Source organism: Falco biarmicus, chromosome Z (assembly GCF_023638135.1).
Source record: "Falco biarmicus isolate bFalBia1 chromosome Z, bFalBia1.pri, whole genome shotgun sequence".
NCBI classification, from domain to species: Eukaryota; Metazoa; Chordata; class Aves; order Falconiformes; family Falconidae; genus Falco; species Falco biarmicus.
In genome coordinates, this window is record NC_079311.1 from 61,412,308 (window position 1) to 61,431,973 (window position 19,666).

At 42.3% G+C, this 19,666-nt stretch overlaps 1 protein-coding gene across 1 annotated transcript in view; it reads right to left on the minus strand.

Annotated features, from left to right (window-relative positions):
- Positions 1 to 18,547, minus strand: part of PIK3R1 (phosphoinositide-3-kinase regulatory subunit 1) — a 61,217-nt gene extending 42,670 nt beyond the window's left edge. The window contains exons 1-2 of the mRNA XM_056324126.1: positions 18,396 to 18,547; positions 13,076 to 13,835 (exon numbers count right to left, since the gene is read on the minus strand). Of these exons, the coding sequence (XP_056180101.1) occupies positions 13,076 to 13,409 (334 nt within the window). The 5' untranslated portion in view covers positions 13,410 to 13,835; positions 18,396 to 18,547. The remainder of the gene's footprint in view (positions 1 to 13,075; positions 13,836 to 18,395) is intronic.
- Between the last annotated feature and the right edge of the window lie 1,119 nt (positions 18,548 to 19,666).

A 19,666-nucleotide genomic window follows, 5' to 3' on the forward strand; every position in this document is an offset into this window, starting at 1 on the left:
CAAATGGAGACAAAGAACAAAGTTCTAGATCCTATTAGAGGGTCCACTTATGCTATGATCCGATCCACTTACGCCATGGTCTGACAGTGCTTTGTAAAGCTTCAAAGCAAGCTGTTTTGTTTTGGGGTTTTTTGTGCTGGGTTTTTGGTTTTTGTTTTCTTTTGAGTCAGAAAAATAAGCATGGATTAAATATTTCTGACAGACTGCAAACAGCTGACAAAATCATACTTAATATGACATAAAAGTCCATATTCTCTGGAATATTAAATTCATATTGAAATGAGAGAATGTCATGCTTTTACTTCTGCATGACTATCCACTTCAGCCCAACAGAACAAATTGGAATCAGATTTAAGTCTGCTTTCTCCTGCTCGCTTTATAGCTTCGCCATGCTTTCTGCACATTACATGTTCTCTCTCCTTCTCTCAGCATTCGGCCTCTTCCTCCTTCAGGCATTCTGTAATCCTGCCAGCCAAAAAGCTTTGCTTTTAATAAGCGGATCTGCCAACTTAAACACCAGTCTCCTAAGGCAATGGAATAATGAAACACACATGTATGTACTTGCACATAATCTGTCAAATGCCGCTCTAGCCCACTACAAACGATTTTTGCAATTCAGGGTTTTCACAGGAGCATGCATTCATACACCCTTGGTTTTCAAAGATCAAATGCCATGGTTCTTCATAGTCCTGTGTCTTGTTTGTACATACAAGCCCAATGACCCTGCAATTCCTCTATCAGTATCTAGAAGACACAAAATATGAAAAACCTAAAAACACAAAGGCTGTGCAGACAACTTCATATAGAGAAAGCATATCCTTCAATTTCTCTAACTTGGCATAGAAGTCTGGTGCAAGACAGCACAGAGTCCTCCACAGCAGAACACTCTTCCCATGTTTCTAGTGTGTCTAGAAAGTCAACGAATAATCATTCCAGGTGTCAAGAGTATTTCTCATACCTCCCCTATTAGTCATCTATCATGCACACCGAAGCTGCCTTGTTTTCCACTTTCTAAACTAGTATTTCTCAAAAGAGAAATTTAATGTATGATACTAGCAACAGAGTAATCCAGGAAAAAAATTTGTCATGCTAGGATGAAGCTGCACTGCCAAACCTCTTGATTACACAATGTTGCAGTTTACAGCATGGCACAATAAAGACGGTAGCAAAAGCATCTTTCAAGTAAGCAAGTTACTGATTGGTATTAGAAAACCAAAATGAAGATTCAAGAACTGAATTTACTATATAATGTCATCATTTGCAAAAATTCCTGCATTGTGAATCTCAACTATGACATGGTGAAAAAAAGCGAAACTACTAGAGACGCACTATAAAAACCTAAAGCAAAAGGTACTTAAAACACGTGTGTCCCTGAAATGTGGATTTCTATCGGAAGACATGCTTTACATGAAGTACTGAGAACTTAAACTTAGAATTATCAGAATCAGGAAACAAATGAGATGACATTAAATTATGTCACAAATGTAGAATACGTGCACTCACATTCTAATAATTCTTTTGCTTTTGATGCTTGTATTTGGATTCCAGCTGGTGAAGCTGGATGATGCAGGCAGAGGTATGCCAGGAAGATCTGTTCTGCAAGCAATCATCTTGGACACCCAGTAATCAGTAACTGAAGCCAGCTGTGGAGTGAGCAGATGGTACTTGCTCCTTGTGACAAATGAAGCCTTACACTGTCAAACCTAATGCAGTTCTGGTTCCTGGTTTTGGTTATCCCAATGAACATTTAAGTGTTAAGAGTATAGAGATCTCTAAGTTAACAGTTCCACCCCCCGATTCAGCTTTTTGAAACATGACCTCCCTACTACAAAGAGATCAACCTTTAAGTATCTTAAAACAGTAGTTACTCTTTTAATTGTCTTTTTTGGTCTACCTCATTCTTCACAGGAATCATGATACCACCTTTGCTCACAACAGTGTCCAGAAGATGACTTAATATTTGTGAATATGAAGCTCTATGAAGCTGTTATCAGCCACATCACTGGAAAGCGCAGAAGAGGCAATGAAGAAACCTGTTTCCAGAGACAAGCCTGAAGGCTGTGAAGAAAAGGTGGCTTAAGACCACAAACTGAACAACCAGAATGAAGCAGTTCTCATTCAGTGAAGGCCTTGACAAGGAGCAAAGCAAGGACAAGTGGGAAGAGGGGTCAGACGACTGTAATTAAAAACTATCAGATGGCATACACTACAAGAAGGTGTACTTACATGTACAAACAAAAGTTTTAGATACATAGCTTTGCAATCTTAACAATGTTAACCCTAGTAAAGTGTGCAATTTAATTCACTGTGTATTTGCACATGTATCAAGGTAATAAAAGTCTATATTTATCATAAAAGTAATAATTTGTACAGTAACAGACTATACAATTAAAACTGTCACCATATCATTTCCTCAATTATATGAAACACTCATTACCATCGCTTTAGTTACCCAAACAGGCAGCTGTAAGGAAAAAAAAACCAGCCTTGCCAAAGTATCTAGCAGCATGGAACAAATTTTTTCATATGCATTAGTGAAAAGGACTGAATAAAATGGAAGAAAATAATTTGGTGAAAATAATCTATATCCTGTCATCACCAAATACACAAATACTAGTAAATTTCCAATTCCTACTATATAATGGACTATACAAACAGCTAAAACGTTAAGTCATCTACATTAAGTATGTACTAAATGGAGGAGTGTGGACTAATTAGAAACATGCTTTAATCTGTCTATAAGTTATAAGCTCAATATAGGAAGTACCCAGTGAAATTCCATGCCCTGCATTAGCTCTGGTCCTCAGAAGAGATGATTGTGTTTCCCTTCCATGTCTTTGAAAACCGTGAAAGGACAGTCACTGTTCTTTACATCAGTGTTTATCGTGTAGTATTTCATGCATATTCATATTATATGCAGTCTGGTATACTGGAATCTCTTCAGAACATGGCTAGTATTTGTGCTCCAAACCCTCAAGGCAATGGCAGTTGTGAGAAGTGAGAGTAAGAGCTATGGTATTTGTCCCAATGCTGCTAAAGCTTGACTATAGGTCTGATCCTGTTCCTTCTGAAGTCAGAATGGGGTTTGCCACCAATTTAAGGGAAAGTTGAATAGAAGCCTGCTGCTTCTTGTGTGGACAAGTCCTTTAAGTATACAAAAAAACCCCAACCATACACAATATTTTCAAGAACATCAGCACTTCAAAATAATCTCATTTTTAGTTTGCATCCAAAGGATCTTGAATAAGGCATTTTAATATTCTCTTTAAAGCAGCTCACATTAACAAGCATGGACATATTCCATCTAAACTAACAGACAATGTACCACAGTATTTGATTGACTAGCTATTTAGATCAATCAAACAGACAAGGAAAACAACAACAACAAAAAACCCCTAACCATTCTCATCTTATTGGTGTGATCTTACTGTGTTATAATAAAACTCTAGATATTTGTCTTAGAGGAAACATCTGGAGAAAAAGCTTAACAGTTGGTAACTGTCTTCCCCTTTTTTGCTAAACTGTACATGCAACGCAAAGTCCTGCATCTTAAATCACTAGGGAAGGCACCCGCATCCACTATCGTTTTCAGTGCAAGTTTCAATATCAAAGATATAAGAGACTTTTAACTACCACTACAAAAGTAGTCCAAAGCAATGATCAGTATTACACACCACAGATGAACACCAAATGTTCCTCTAGCAGTTGGAATGCTCCCAAAAGCCAGAAGGCAGCTCAAAAGAAGTGAGACTTCATGCTAGTTCATGCTGTAGTAAACATTGTTAAACCACTGATTTAATATCACCCCCCAAAAGTGTCCTGATAACAGTGGGATTGTGAAAATCTCTCATTTCATGTAGGGGGCTGCAGCTTACACAGACTACAAAAAGAGTTTTGGAGTTGTCAGCACTAAGTTTGACCTAAGAGGAAGTTAGAAAAACATGAAAGTGGTGGGGAATGCACGCTAATCTTTCAACCAATGGTAATAAATTATTAATGCAGCAGAGCAAAGACAATACAAACGCTCATTCCTCTGTGCCCATGAGGACCCCTCACTGAGTGAACAGGGGTCCTTTATTTCCAGATATCTGAGATGAAGTTTTTGCTTCTTACTGTTTTGAATATGTGTTCTATAACCCTTTCTCTACTGACCAGGCCAGATTGCAAGGACCACTAAAACAAACCTTTATCCTCAGAACTGGCTTGCACTGGAACAAAAGGCCTCCCTCCCTAAACCTTTGTCTCCATAAGAAAATTGCTTATGTAGGCTAATGACTAGCTACGCTATTCTGGCCTCAGAATAATGGAGTAATTTGGACTGCAAGAACATATCCTAAATTATGCTGAAACATCAGTACAGATTTGACTCCAAAGTACACAAAATAACTTGCTTCAAAATGTCAAGGGATGACATTTTTTGCCCTTTCTCTTAAGGGAATGGATATATTGCAAACAATGCAATAAATACCAAATGAAGAGTGAAAGACTGGTCAGCCACCCCATTTCAGAGGAGCTCTCAAAAGGTGTCGACCCCTCACAGAAGACCCATGAAGAAATGGGAAGACCATGGGAGCAGATCACACCTTGCTGCATCCCATACTGCCCTGGAGCCTCACAGTCTTTTGCAGACTCTGGCGAGGCAGATGCCCCTCAAGCGTGCATCAGTCAACTAGAAGGAAAGAAATAAATGACGGAGGGCTTTGCTATGGCCTCTGTTGCTCCTCACCTGTGCTAAAAAGCTGTGGTCTTGGCAAGGAGACAATTCAAGTTTAAGTTCATAAACACAACAGACATTTTCATGCCTCCATCTAAGCACTGCACATGAAAAACTGAGAATTAGCAACAGAGGGCTGGCATGTGTGGTCACAGGCTTGAACATCATGTGGAAGTAGGAAAAGGACTGCAAATCTTTGCCCTTAACTGTTCATTTCTGGAATGTCACTGGATAGGAAGATAACAAAACCAGACACAGCTGTGTAGCCTTATCAACCACTGCACGTAATTAGTTGTTTCTTTCATTAATTCCCTAATTTAAGTGCTTTGGTCTACCTCCAGCAAAAAACAGCTTAGGAAGAGGGCTTGGAAATTAAAAGGTAACCTCACAAACTAAAAGCCCTTCCTTTGAGACACACTACTGGAGAAGCTACAACATGCTTTGAAACATGAATCTGCAGCGTCTGATACCATTTAAAAGTTTCTTCACCAAAAATAATTCTCCATGCTTATCTGCTACCTACCAATCTTGTCCATGAGAAATGAGGAAATCTAGGAAGAAATCTGTGACAGCACTTAGTTTTCTCTTCTAACCCCAACAAATAGATTCCACTGTCATATCTGTAAACAAGACATACAACACTGGCGCAGCCATGCCTCCTGGGAGGTGCATTCCCTCCTCGGACTACAGATCTCAAGTTGCACTCCTCTCCCCTCCTTCCCAGCTGGTGAGCAGGAGGCTACAGCACACTAGTGCTCAGACGTGCCACATCCAACAAATCGACTCCCACAGTGGAGAAAGAGCAAGGAAGAGACCCCTTGAATTACACCAGTCTGATGCGTTTTAAGTGGAACAGTTTGGCTTCTGGCCAGTATCTTTACATTTTCAAGTATACATGTTTTTTTAGAAGGAAGCACCAAAACTTTACAGGAAAGCAGAGTTCATCTGGTTTCCCAACATGCAAAAACTCAATTTAAAAAAAAAAAAAAAAAAAAAAAGATCAAAGAAACCACAGAGAAAAAATTAGCCTCATCTATGCTTTGCCTATTTAATGAAAAATACTATAGCTACTTGAGAGCTTCTGGAAGCTGAGTGGACCAGAAGTAACTGCTCTTCCTGTACAAGGTCTGCCTTCTGCTGGAGCACCTTCCCATCCTGGATACCATGGAGTGATCTGTCAGCATGGATAGAAATGGAAACTGGCATGTTCAGACCTGCCAAGGGCAGATCTCACTTCTTGCCCTCAACACCTACAATCTCTAGTAAAGAACCTATCTCAGACATTAACCTCTGTGAAATAACTCTTAATGCAGCAAATGATGCCAAGCATATACAAAGAGATCCAGCGGATTATGCAAGTAAATTGTCTGATAGCTAAATGAACTGTTAAAGACCTTTTTCATCATTCATGTCACAGTTTACACAGTAGTTTTGAAGTACAAGATTGTGTTAAAAGATATTTTTAAAGTGTAGAAATCATATATGATTACACCTTTCCCTAGCTCAGGGCAGTAGCATGTTTTTGAAACTCTGTCCTGAGGCTTTTGACTATAGATCCTTATTACCTGAAAAGCTGTCAGCTTAAACATTGTTTTTTAAAAGTTGTCTTATATGCAAACTGGCTTATGAAGTGGATCAATATGTGAAAACAAGGAAAATGGGTGCTGTTCTGATGGACTGCTGCATACAGCATTCATAAAAGAGTGAACAAAAAGCAGTCAAGTTAGTACAAAGTTACACCTGTTAACACTTTACCAGACGACTTCAGGCAATGTCCAAGGATACAAGCACTTCTATAACAAAGTGCAAAAAATGTAACACGTAACAGAAAAAAAAATCTCTTCTATTCATGAAACCACAAAATAGGACTGTATTTTAGACATACATAACCACAGTTAATTTTTTTTTAACAAAAAAAAATTCTCTTAAAATTCTCCTAAGTACCTAGATTTACACCAAAGTATTCTCAGGATTTAATTCCTTCTCTAGTTAAAAGTATTTCTTTAAAATCCTGTAATTCCCTTCATCATTCTTAGCTATGAATATAAAGTAGTTCTTTGTATTCTAGCCTTCAGATTGATTTCATGGAAGTTTATCATGGAAAGCAGCTTTGGAGCAAGACGCAGATGTGAAACAGTGCACAGCCAGCTGCAGTTACACCACCTGTGTTCTTTCACACAAGAAAATCTGGATGCGTACATGGCATCACACAACTATTTATGTGGGCACAGTCATTTGCTTGGGGTGCAGCATGATCCATTCTTGGCAAATACTTAGCATCATGTGTTGCTGAAACTCACAAATTGATGTTATATGCAAGCTTAAAGTAAGAACTGTTTGCTACCCTGTGGGGTTTTTTTCAGATGTTCCTGGATTACCGGTACAGGAACAGATCAAGATGATTCCAAGGGAGAGGAGTAGGCTACTTCATCTTTGCCTTTTTTAAACATGCCCCAGGAGCATTCATGTCAGCAGGAGGTATTAACAGACTGAACCAGTATTACAGAAGGCTAAAGAAAAGTAAACCAAGTCACTCAACATAATGTCACTGTTGTAACTATAAAAAGGCATATAAAAATTGGTGCAATACAAAACAGAAAAATATTTCTACAGCATCAAAATAGGAATGTCTTATTCAGTTTCTTAAAGCAAAATATGTAATAAAAAGCAACACTTTTCTAGCTTAATTGACACAGCTGAGGGAAAAAGATGCATTTCAGCCACAGAAGCTTTTTCAGGTCTAAGATTATCTTTGAGGCTCAAAAGGGAGTTCTGTGTGCCCCAAGTAATATATTTTTTCCAAAAAATAACAATTTTTCAATTAAAATATTACTTTCAAAAGGTCTGTCTCACTTTTATTCTTATCCTGCAACGATTATAACACAACGTGGAAGACCGTGGTTTTAACCGCCTTCCTCCCTCTTCGTTTCCTTCCTCCTCTACCAGCAGGTGGGGCCACACATCAACCATGAACTTGCTCAGGTCCACCGTTAACGTGCAGTTTGTACTAGTACTTGCAAGCATGTCCCTGTGCTTTCTGTGGTGCTTACATAGACTTTTTTAGTTGCTATCATCCCGATTTTATCACTGTGGAAAAGTGCTCTGCCTCACTTTATCGCAGCCTGCAAAAATCTCTGCTTTCTTTAGCAGGTGGCATGAACTTTGTTTTCAGATGCATGCGCGCATTGTGGCAGCTAGAAATTTGCCTTGTACACCAAGAAAAGTGAGCTCTAGCAGCTGGCGAAGCTCTATGGCAGGAGTCTGCCAACTCGTCGGTGCAAGTCAAAAGCAACCAAATTGAAGTTTGTGACTGCAGGGCAGTTCTGACAAAGGCTTACACGCAAACTAGGTTTTTTTGAATGAATCCAGGGGCTCTGGCTTGAATGGCAAATACATTTACCAAATGAGATAGTGACTCATCACTTCACCCCATAATTTCCTTTTTCCATTTGCCTCAATCAGGAGGGATGATGACTGGTTTATTCCCAGCAGAGGCTCCAGGCTCACTTCATTCCACTCACTCTTATGTCCCCTAATTTACAAATGTAAACAATTTTCAGAAACGCAAGTGCTCTACTGGCTTTATAGCAAAATTAAAGAAAAAAAATCCTACAGCATATTCAGTTCAAGCATGCACACACGGTTTTATGCTCTCCGTCAGTTTGGATCTTTGTCAGACATTGCACAATCTGGTCTCTGAAAGGAAAGTTTCCAAACGTTCCGTGCCATTATCTTTGTCTAATTTGCTGATCTGTATCTGTTCTAGGGAAAAAGTGTAAAGAAAGGAGGTCTCTTTTGGGGGGGGGTTTGCATTATTTTTTTTTTAAATCTATGTTCTGGTTTCATCACAAGAAGGAAGAGCTTTGGATTATTTTTAGGCTCCAAACCAGCTGAAACTGTATGAAGTGTCAACATCACAACCCTTTGAAGTTACACAGGAAGTTGCAGGAAGCTCCAAAACATGAAAACAGCCAAATTATTCATACAAAGACCTAGTCTGCCCTTCTGCAATCTGACCTTAATTTCAAAGTGGGAATTTGGCATTCCAAGTTAAAGCTGAAAGTGTTTCTGTCAATCAATCAAAGCTTTATGCTTCAAAGTCTGCTTCAGTTCAGCCTTCACAAACCAGGTAGGAAAATAATACTGTATGAACCCACTCTAAAGATATGCAGCTGTATCAAATGAGCTGAATCAAAGTTCACAAAACTCGGTTGGACTCAGTACAGCTTATGCACTTTTCATTTGCAAAGGGTTGGGCGAGATGGAGCTAAGTAAGGGGAACCAGCCTTACGTAGCTCCAATTTAAAAACCAAAAACATTTTAAGCCAAAAAAAAAAAATCATATAAAATCTTTACTACTTCACATAAACTTCAGGTGTCTAGTGGAGGGCATAAAGATAACCCCTACAGTGGGTCTGCATTGTTGCAAGTGCCTTGATTCCTCCAGCAGCAGCCAGCCACCTTGCCCGGTAGGAGATTTAAACCTGGGAAAAAGGCATGTTGTACCCGTGAGAGCTCTGCAACAGGAAGATGAACTAAACCTTCCTTGCCATAGCTCTGATGCAGCAGGCCTGAAACTAAAAGCTGCTAAAGACTTCCTGGGGCTCTTGTATCCCCTTAGTTTTCATCTCTCTTCAGAGGCAGTAACACCTGCCTCCCTCCCCAAATTCAGACTAAATCTACCTATAACATACGTAAGGTGAAGACAGGCAAAACGCAACAACCCTAAAATTTCAGTCAAGGAGCCTCAGTTCTAGTCTTGACCAGTGGTTCTAGAAACGTAAATGGATCATTGATAAAATACACATCTGGGGAAATATTTGACCTACGTGTGGTAATGGATAAATTAATGCTTTAATAGAATTTGATACCACCAGCAGTTATTTGTTTTCAGATTGGCTTTTAATATTTAAAGAGTTCCCTATTTAAAAGTAAGACTGTGATTGCATAAGACACCGGCCCGATGAACAACTCTGCCCATGTTACTAGCCTCACTGACTGCAAAGTCTGTTCAGATGTCTGTGATTATTTGTGTATGAGTACTGAAGAGTGTGAATACTGGCAGCATTACCTAAACATTGCAATTTTGACCTAATACAAAACAATCTGGACATCAGTGAGCAAGTGATCAAGCTTAACAAGGCCAGGGGAAAAAAAATCATAACAAATAATTAAGTATTAAAGAGTATTGAAATCATTAGAAAGTATTTTCTTAAAAAAAATGTAAATCTATGTATGTGGTTTCACAGACTGGTTGGGGTTAGAAGGGACCTCTGGAAAACATCTAGTCCAGTCCCCTGCTAAAGTAGGTTCACCTACAGCAGGTTACACAGAGGTAAAATTTAAATAATTCATATGATTATAGGTATTCTTTAAAATCTCCAGTTAAGTTTCCAATATTCTTATTCAACACATACACAACAGAGGTACATACAGAACTGACTCTTCACAGAATGAAAAAAGTATACGGATTACAAATAACTGAGGTATATTTAAGAAGTGTGCTTCCAGTTCCCCATTGATTTGTCATTTTGATCCACAGGAGTTTCAAATGATGAAGTATTGAAAATGTAAGTGTGACTGTGTTTGGTCAAGCAAGTTTCATAGTACCCATTAATTTATTTCAAATACACTCTAGGGGTGTAGTGTCACCCTCGAAAGAATCTTCTGGCCCACTGGCCATCACATTGGCTGATGGACAGTAAGTGTGCTATCCCCTGCACCAAATCCCATATACAAAATAATAAAGCCACCTGAAAGTCAAACAAACATTGTTATATTATTCTTTATCTGAACTGTATTTCCACCTGCACCTCTGGTTTCACCATAGGTATCATTATTGTATCATTCTGCTCACTTAATTTCACCTTCCTTTTGTTTTTTTAATAATACTCTTTCAATACATTTCCCAAATGTGTTTCTATGATTTAAAGCGCCCTCTGCCTTAGTTCTTTACAGTTATAAGATCTGTAAAGAGATCACTTATTATTACTTTTCACAATTTTGTTTAAGTTAACACACATTGTTTTAGAAGTAATTAAACCTAACTCTTGAGCTATTCGGAGTTCAAAATTCAGTGTTTCCCCTCCCTAATTATGTTGAAGGTCTAATCCCTGATCCTAGGGCATTACTGAAGTTGCCTAGCCTTTCACATGATGCTTACAATCTTCAATTCAAAAAGGAGTTTTGGGAACTTAGGGTTTTGGGGTTTTTTTTATCAGAAAAATATAAGGCTGGATTGCAACCTGATTCTTAAACATTTTGGAGCGTGACAGGATCACTTGTGAAGACTTTGAGATTAAGATTCCCAGTTAAATTAGCACATCTTGTTTCAAATCCCACACTCTCAAGGTATTAAAAATAAATGCATTGTATGTAAATAGTACTCTGTCCAGAGGCAATAAACTTCAGTTTAAGAGACCTCTAGTCGCTAATGCTCAGGGCACCGTCTCATTCCAAGGAAGTAGGAAAGCCTTTATTTAATCAGAGCACCCAGATCTGCAGCAGAATTTCCCAGAGTAACTCCCTGCAGCTGAAACTCCCTTAAACATCTGTTAGAAACACAGCACCTGGGCAGGCTCGGAAACGGCAACATTAACACAGGGGCCTCCCAGCACAGCCTTGTGGCCAGCTCACATCGTGATGCTGTGAACAGGAGCATCAAGTAAGCATGAGTTCAGAGACCAAGCAACTTAATAAAGCACCACTTGACGTTTAAAGCAACAAATACCTGAAAGCCTGGGATGCCAGTTACTTTACCACAGCACACACATGTAAAGAATGACATTTTCTTTCTATCCTCCGCCTCCTAAAATGACCGGTCAGCACTGAGGTGTCTATCCAAAGAGTCATGTTTATTCTGCTGCTACATACTATCCAGACAACCATCTCTGCAGGTGGGTTAAGAAAAAAAGTCACTGTTACCTCATCAGCACATTAATATCCAATACAAGGAATGATCGAAGAAGTAATGGTGTTTTCTTCCAAAAGCAAATACCCCAATTTCAGAATTAATCTAATAAGAAGCCATGAGACTTTAATGAATAGAGACTGAGAGTCTGAGGACTTGAGGAACAGGGACAGTATGAACTACAATGCCACTATACTCCCATCTGCCCCCCACCTTCATTCTAGCAATGACGTTCACCTAGGCATTATACACTTGCAAGCAATTCTTGAGTGTTTAAGGACGTTACTACTTAAACCAGTTCAGATTTACTCTTTATTAAGTCCCCACCAACCTAGAAATGCTTCTGCCAGGTCTCCACATACAATTTCTGTATTTCTGTTATCTTTGTTGCTTATCAACATGGTGGCATGGAAGCTGATAAACTGATACCACAACTTTGCAAGTGATGGTACAAAGATTTCTGTGGAGGCAGAGGGTGATGAGACTATTCACAACTATGTGAGAACCAGGATCACATACTACATACAACCTGTACTTCCTACAGATACAAACATTGAGAATTTAAGAAGTTTTACGTCCTGAAGCAATATAAGTACCAACATAAAATCTACCCTAAGATGGACTTGGCTTGCTGTACATTAACTCCAACTACCTTAATGTCAGTAGGTAAAGGAGACAAATAACTTGGAAGAAAGTTGGGGTTTTTTTACCCTAAAGTTCCTCCAATTAAAAAAGAGAAGGCTCTTCTACTAACAGAAGAGTTCTGATCAGATTCTGAGTTCTGCCTAACATACTGCTGCAAATGTAGGTTTAGAAAGCAATTTATGTTTAAACAAAGGAAATATCTTCCTCTGTTTATACAAATGCTATTTTTTCTACTGCATGCCTACCCCCAAAAAACATTAATCTGAATTCCTCTTTATCATCATCCCACTGTTCATTTTTAAGTACCTGCTCTTACCTGTGACATTAAAGCTAAGCCCCCATGACAAAGTACAAGGTTTTTTCTGTTAACAAGAGATTTCTGATGGGAACATACTGTTTATTTGGAATTCGTACTGTCAGATTCACCAAGGAGTTTCTCAATATTGAGTCTCATAAATGACAGAGGGAAAAATTTCTGCCAGCTTCTTAGAAACCTAAAATAAATGCTATCCTGCTTATTCACTGTGTCTTTACAGTTGGGAATTAGAAGCATACTTTCCAACCTGTGAGATGTACCTCACAGCTAGTTATTGGTCTCTGTGGTGCCTGAGTCAAAGGACACAAAATTATAAAGCATGTGAGGTAACTATTATGAAGTAGAAACAATTCTTGACTGAAATGAGCCATGCACTAAAAAAGCTAACCAGCAGGTGTTATACACATAAATGTACAGTCAGACAAGTCTATGAAACAAAAATAGCTGAAAAACATGGAACACACACACAACTTCTGAGAATACTACTGACCTTGTTGCTCACTCTCTGCTTCAACTTTTGCAGGACTTGGTGCTACAGGAAGGGGCCGAGGAGGACGAGGCTTCGGAGTTGGGGGAGATATTTTTTTTCTTCCAATGTACTCTACGTAAGTTCCTGGAAAATCCCCCCTTTCTCCTGTGGTTTCATTAAAGCCATTTAACCAACCAATTTCCTCAGGCTTTGCTTCTTCTCCTTCATTGAATCCAAGTGCTAGTAAGGTACCCTTATTCACAGTTAATATATCTCCTAAGTGCAAGTCAATGTCCTCCTCTCGCTCTTTTTTGTAGTCATATAAAGCTCTGTATTGATATCCTTCGGCACTCATCTTGGCAAACAATTTAACATTCAAAAGTGTTATTAAACAGTATCAAAATGTGATTGTCCAGTTATATTTTTATATACAGAGAGATTCAAGATGCATTAAATGGGATAGTAAAAATGTCAATAGCAACATCTAGAGTAATAAAATCCACCAGAGAATCAAAAAGCACCAGGATCTGTCATTTCACTGCTGATGTTTTTACTAATGTATTTATTCTGAGACAGTGACTGTCGCAGAAGTGTGTTCCACTTCTATGTCTAGCAATATTCTTCCAATTAGTTCCTTTTCTGGGCTTGCTGGCTCTTCTGGATGTCCATGCTCAACTTCAGCTGACTCTTGTAGCTGGTCACACCTTCTTCAGATGCACTTGCCACAGACTGCCCACGAACCTCAAATATCCTGCCACTGAACTCTACACACGTGCTTTTCCTGGAAAAAGAAGAAAAAAAAAAAAAAAAAAAAGAGAGAAAACTGGTGAAATCATTCTCTTGATAATCATGCACTTGGGAATCCATTTATGACGGATTTTCTGCAACCCTGGCAGAGCCCTAAATAACAATAAAGTGACTTCACAAAAACATCTGCCACCTAATGTTTGCATTTTTATAATGGATGTATGTCTAAATACTTGAAACAAATTTGCACCCCTGCAGTATAAGGCATGCTTCTTTCTCTGTGGCTTATGGCTACTGAAGTCTCAGAGTAAGAGGGCTAGGCCCTGGAGAGATACCTGTATTGCAATATCTAGTCTGATGGCAAGACTTCACATGTTATGTCCCTGAAGACACACACAGCCACAACCCTTCCCTATAAGAGGCCTGGCCCGGACAGAGGAGGGGCTCACTGTAATTAGTGCTGATGCTCCCCACCGGGGTATCCAATCTCCTGCTGTTTGTTCAGAGGGTGAGGCTGGGCAACAAACTCCAGCCCAAGGCCTATATTCCAAAAACATATTGGAGGGAGGGGTCTTTTCAAAAATCTGCAGAACCAAAAGATCCTAAGTGCTTTTACTTGATGAGTACCGTATTTCTTTTTTCTTAAAAAGAGAAGCTTCCCGACTCCCCCATCTTACAGATGTTTTTTAATGTGTTTGTGGTATTAACACTAGAAAAACAATCAGCAACTGAAACAGGCACACCCAGACCACCTAAGCACACTAGCGGGACGAAAGCATCAAGCTTTATGTTTAAATTATGCTAAAGGCAAGAGAATACAGGCCTGAACATTCAACTCAAGGTTGCCCAACCATGAAGTAAAAAGGAAAGATATGACTAAAATAAAATTATTTTAGAAAACAGTAGCTTAAAGACATACAGAAAAGTGAAAGTTTTCTAAACATTATTTCAACTGTTACTCATTTTTATCTACTTAAAAAGACAAGCCCAATCATAATTTGAAATGCTACACTGGGAACCAGAAAGTGCTAACTTTGTGTAGTTTAGAATAGAATAAAAGACCCAAGGGGACTATGTCATATCAGTAGGTGAAATATTGTCTGTGTAATATACAGAAAGCTGATTTTTTTGAGAAACACTTCCTTTTACATTGTAGAAACACCAGTAGACACGGCTGGAACAGGGAACCTCTGACAGCTCTTTTCCACACCATTTTCTCTGATGTCTAGTCATCAAGTTGCTGGAACATACTAACGGACAAACTAAAAAGTGTTAATAAGAATGTATATAGGCTTCATTTGCCAATGAATGACCCCAATCCCTAATTTGTATGCAGCTCCTCTTCAGTCCATCAGGTCTAGTTATAATTCCCTGCGGCTTGTTGCGCAACATCTCTTGTAACAGAACAAAGAAGAAAAATCTTGTAAATTCTGAAAGAACTTGCTTATCATCCCTTGCAACCAGTTTTTGCTGTAGGAAAGAATTATCTGAGTCTGAATTAGACTTCTCATTTCAAAAAGCCTACACACAAGTATTTATTTTAATAATTTGCAAATCTATCCACGTGGATTAGGCATCCAGCTCCTACCAAAATTTTAATGAGAAATTTCTGCAGCCACTTCTGAAAAACCAAACTATGCTGCATAGCTCACACTACCAAATATCAGATGTTGCAATTAGCATGAAGAGTTTCACTGATATTTCATTGTGCCTCGTCTACCAGAAAGCGTAGAGACAAAAATTAGAGGGAAATAAAAGGAAACAAAAAACTAAAGCACAAGTATCAATTAAACTGCACAGAAGCCTTTTCAAAAGTATGGGTTCCTCCCATTTCATATAGCAAGGGAACAAAATGCACTAACACACCTTAGATCTAAGTGTTGGAGCTAACCTAAATGTTTCCAGTCAAAACCAACTACGCACAGCAAAACCTGCTAGAAAATTACCACTTTGACTGCGTTAAGTATTCCGAAATATTTTCTTTTTAAGAAAGGTTCAACAAGTACTCTGCTACAACTTACTTCACTCCTACTGCCTACGGGCATTTTGGCAGTCAACGAAGTCGGTCTTCTAAACACGGCATGATTTAACTAACTTTACCTACTCCTCTGATCTTTTATTATCAAATGTGTCACAGCAACTTTACGGCCAGATATTTAAAATGAGTGTCTCTTATGCTTGGTCTGACAATACGGAACTGGAAATGTCGTAATAACATAAAATCTGCTTATGACAGTTTTAAAGTCTATTTTAAAAACTCAAAACCTGAATCAGATAGGACAAAAGGTCTGATTTACTGTGTGTTAGAATAACGCAATGCAGTTACGGTAGCAAAGTTTCTCTAAATCCAGTTACCACTGGTTCATACTCACTCCTCAGCACTGCTCTCAGTACAGGGCCCCCAGCATCCTATCCTCTAACTGATCCTGAAGTTAACCAGGAGACACTCCCATGGGTGAGCCATGCTGAATTTCTTGGATTTATGCCTTTTTCTATTCTCACTATCTGTCAGAGACTCAGACTCCAAGAACCTTGCAGAGAGCCCTAGCACAGGGACAGACACCAATTCTCCACACCAGCCTGGTAACACTGCAGCGCATCCAAAGAGCCCTGTTTGACAGTTCTTTACTTACTGTTTTGTTAAGATCCCATATAGGCAAATTCCCTTTACTCCAAGTGAAGTTACATGGGCTCTGCACTCACGACATTTTGACTCAAATTGACTTAAGCTGAGCAGTCTTAAAATAAATAGCTCTGAGACCATCTTAAGCAGAGAGGAAAAAACAAACCAAACATTTAAGGCAAGAAACATTGTTACATTTGAGATGATGTATTACTGGATTTCCATTTGGCCGGTGGAATGGAAAAGGAGGAAGGAGTATTGCAGGGAATCAAACGCTCATTTGTTTTTTATTTACTGTCTAAGAGCTTGATCCCAGTGAAAGATTCCTGAGTTCAGGCAGAACTCTCGCCTCTCAGCAGAATGGTTTATGGTAGGCACTTTAACAGTTTTAACATTTAAAATTCAACAACAGATTCTTGTAAACTTAGGTGGAAAAGGAAGGGGACACAAAAGCTTTCCCTCCGCTCCCCTCTTCTCCCTCTGTCAAAAATGATGTTTGGCTCCCACTCCACTGGTACCCAAGCATTTCCTCCCACGCTAGCTAGCATTCCTTTGGCAACAGAGAATGAAAACTTCAACTCCACAACTCCCAACTACCAGCCCAGCCACAGGCGTGCATGTGTGCTGTTTATACGGCAGCCCTATACAAGACAGCAAAGATTTTCTTCAGCTTTATATTAACACATTTAATAACCATTTCTCCTTGTACAGCCACCTCTCTAATATTCAAAAAAATCCCTACGGAAACAGTGCCTAACATGAATTTTTAGGGAAACAGTGCCTAACATGAATTTTCCTGCTACTGCAATTATAAACTTCATCAATAGAAGAGTGGATGGATGTACTTAGTGAGGCACTGAAATAACGAGAACTGAAGTATAAGTGGAGAATTTGCTTGGAGACTGACTCTTCTCCCCACTAGGTGTCTACACACCTGTAACACCAACCGCAGTCATCTCTGAAGTAAGATGCTGCTGCTCTTCAAAGGGAGATGACCAAGGTAAGTTACACGTGAGAACACTATTTTCTGCAAGAAAGGGAGCTCCATGATATATCGTGAAGAAGGAGATGCATACTTATTATACCTTTATACCACTTCCAGTCTTTGGAAGAGTGATTTCGAGCCTGTGGAGAACAGGCTGAACAAATCCAAACACATACACATGGAAGAAGTACATTAACTTCACTGCGGACACTGTAAAACGCATCCCATTCTGAAACGTCTCAAAGACTTCATACGGGCTGCAAAGCTATGGAAGAAAGTAGGGGGGCGTCATGACAGTTTTAGAAAAGAAGCTTAAACCATAATTAAAAAAAACAAGGAAGACGGTACAGACTGAGCCCCACTCCTGTTAAGAGGCCCGCCAGTTACGCCCTCTGGGAGCCCTGCACCGACACGCACCCGGTCTGCGGCCCCCGCCGCTGGGCAGCCGCTCTCCAGGGGCCGCAGTCGGGCCGCGTCCGGGGGGCGCTACCCCGCGGCGCCGGGCAGGGGTGCGCGCAGACGGCGCTCCCCGCACCGCGGCCGCCAGCCGGCCGGGGCAGCAGCACGGGTCCCCGCGCCGCACGGCAGGATCGGGGCTCCCAGGCAGCCCCGCGGTGGCCGGGCCTCGCCCCCGGCACGGCGCGCCGCCCGCCCTGCCCGACCAGGAAGCGCCGAGCCGGGCCGCCCCCGGCCGCGGGGGGCGAAGAGAAGCACGGCCGGCCGCGGGGCTCGGCCTCGGCAGCAGCGGGCGGCCCGCCCGGGCCTGCCGCGCCGGAGGGCTCGGCGGTGCGGCAGCCGGCCCGGACTGGGGGGGAAGTTGCACGCGGCGGCGGCACTCCCGCTGGACCTGTCACCCCGCCGGGGCGGCCGGTGCCCGGGTCCCGGGCGGCCGCCCGGTCCCGCGCCGCCCGGCCCCACTCCCCTGCCTCGGCGGCCGCTCGCGAAACATCGCCAGATGAGGCGGCCGCGGCAGCAACTCTCTTTACCTTCACTCAGCCGCAGCGGCGGCGGCACCGCCACCGTCCGCCGCCGGGGAGCCGCCGCCGCGTCGCCCTGCGCTCCTGCGCCGCGCGTCCGTCCCGCCGCGCGCTCAGCCCGCGCTTCTCCCGGCCGCGCTCGCCGCCCCGATGTCTCAGCAGCGCCGTGCCCGCCGTCGGCCCCGCCCCCGCCCCGCCCCCGGCGCTCCCGCCAATCCGCGCCTCTGCCGCCGCCGCCCCGCCCCGCGCCGCCCCGCCCGCTGGCTGGCGGCGGCCGAGGGGCGGTGCCTTACCGCCGCCCGCCGCAGGCAGGCCCGCGGGGCTGACAGCCGGCGGCGGTGTTGCGTTGCCCGCGGTACTCGCCCGCGGCCGACGGGGACCGGCGCGGCCGCCCCCAGGCGCGGTGCCGGCGAGGCCCGGGCGCCCTCGCGGCAGGCCGGGCCCGGCCAGGCCAGGCCGGCAGCGGCGGTGAGCGGAGCACGTGCTGCTCCTAGTCCCTCTTCGGGGATTTTTCTCCCCTTTTCTCCTGCCCTCCCGCCCGAATTACGCTGGCGGTGTGAGCTGCACGGCGGCTCTGCTCCCCAGCAGGTCCGGAGCCGTGCCGGGCTGCCGTGCCTCGTCGGGCTGGTGGTGGCCCGCCCGGGGCGACACGCCGGGGAACCGCGGTCCACCCGCCCCTGGGCCCTGCCCACCGCCGTGCCATGCCAGAGCCCCTCGGCCCCGAAGTAGCCAGAGCTGCCCTGCAGCGGGCACCGTGGAACGGGTGGAGGTGGGAGCTGTATGCGGCAGCAGAGATAATCACTTGATGCCCTTAATGACCCTCACAGGGTGCCCGAGTTTGCTGGGCTCCGTGCGGGGCAGAAAAAAATGTCATATGCCCTGCCTCACGGAGTGCAGAGCCTCTGGTGCATCTGGCAACGCGGGGGTGTGACACACCACCGCCAGGTTGCAGCGGGAGAGCTGTGCTGCTGAGGTACTGCTGTGTTTGAACAGGTCTCTGTTTATCTTCAGATACTAAATATGCGTACATATGTTACCGTGACTCAGTCCTTGTAGGTGTCACTGTGAAAGAGGAGAAAGTGGTTTAAACAGAGATATAACAAATCCAGGCTGTCAAGGAATGGATGCAAGGGCAGCTATGCAAGAAGTGAGCTAAGGGTTCATTGAGGCCTGTGCTGTGAATACAGGCGCTAGGGGTTGACCTGATTAAAAGCTGCCAAATGAGAGACAGGTAGAACATCAAAAATGTTTGCCGCAGACAGAATGCGAGGAAATGCCCT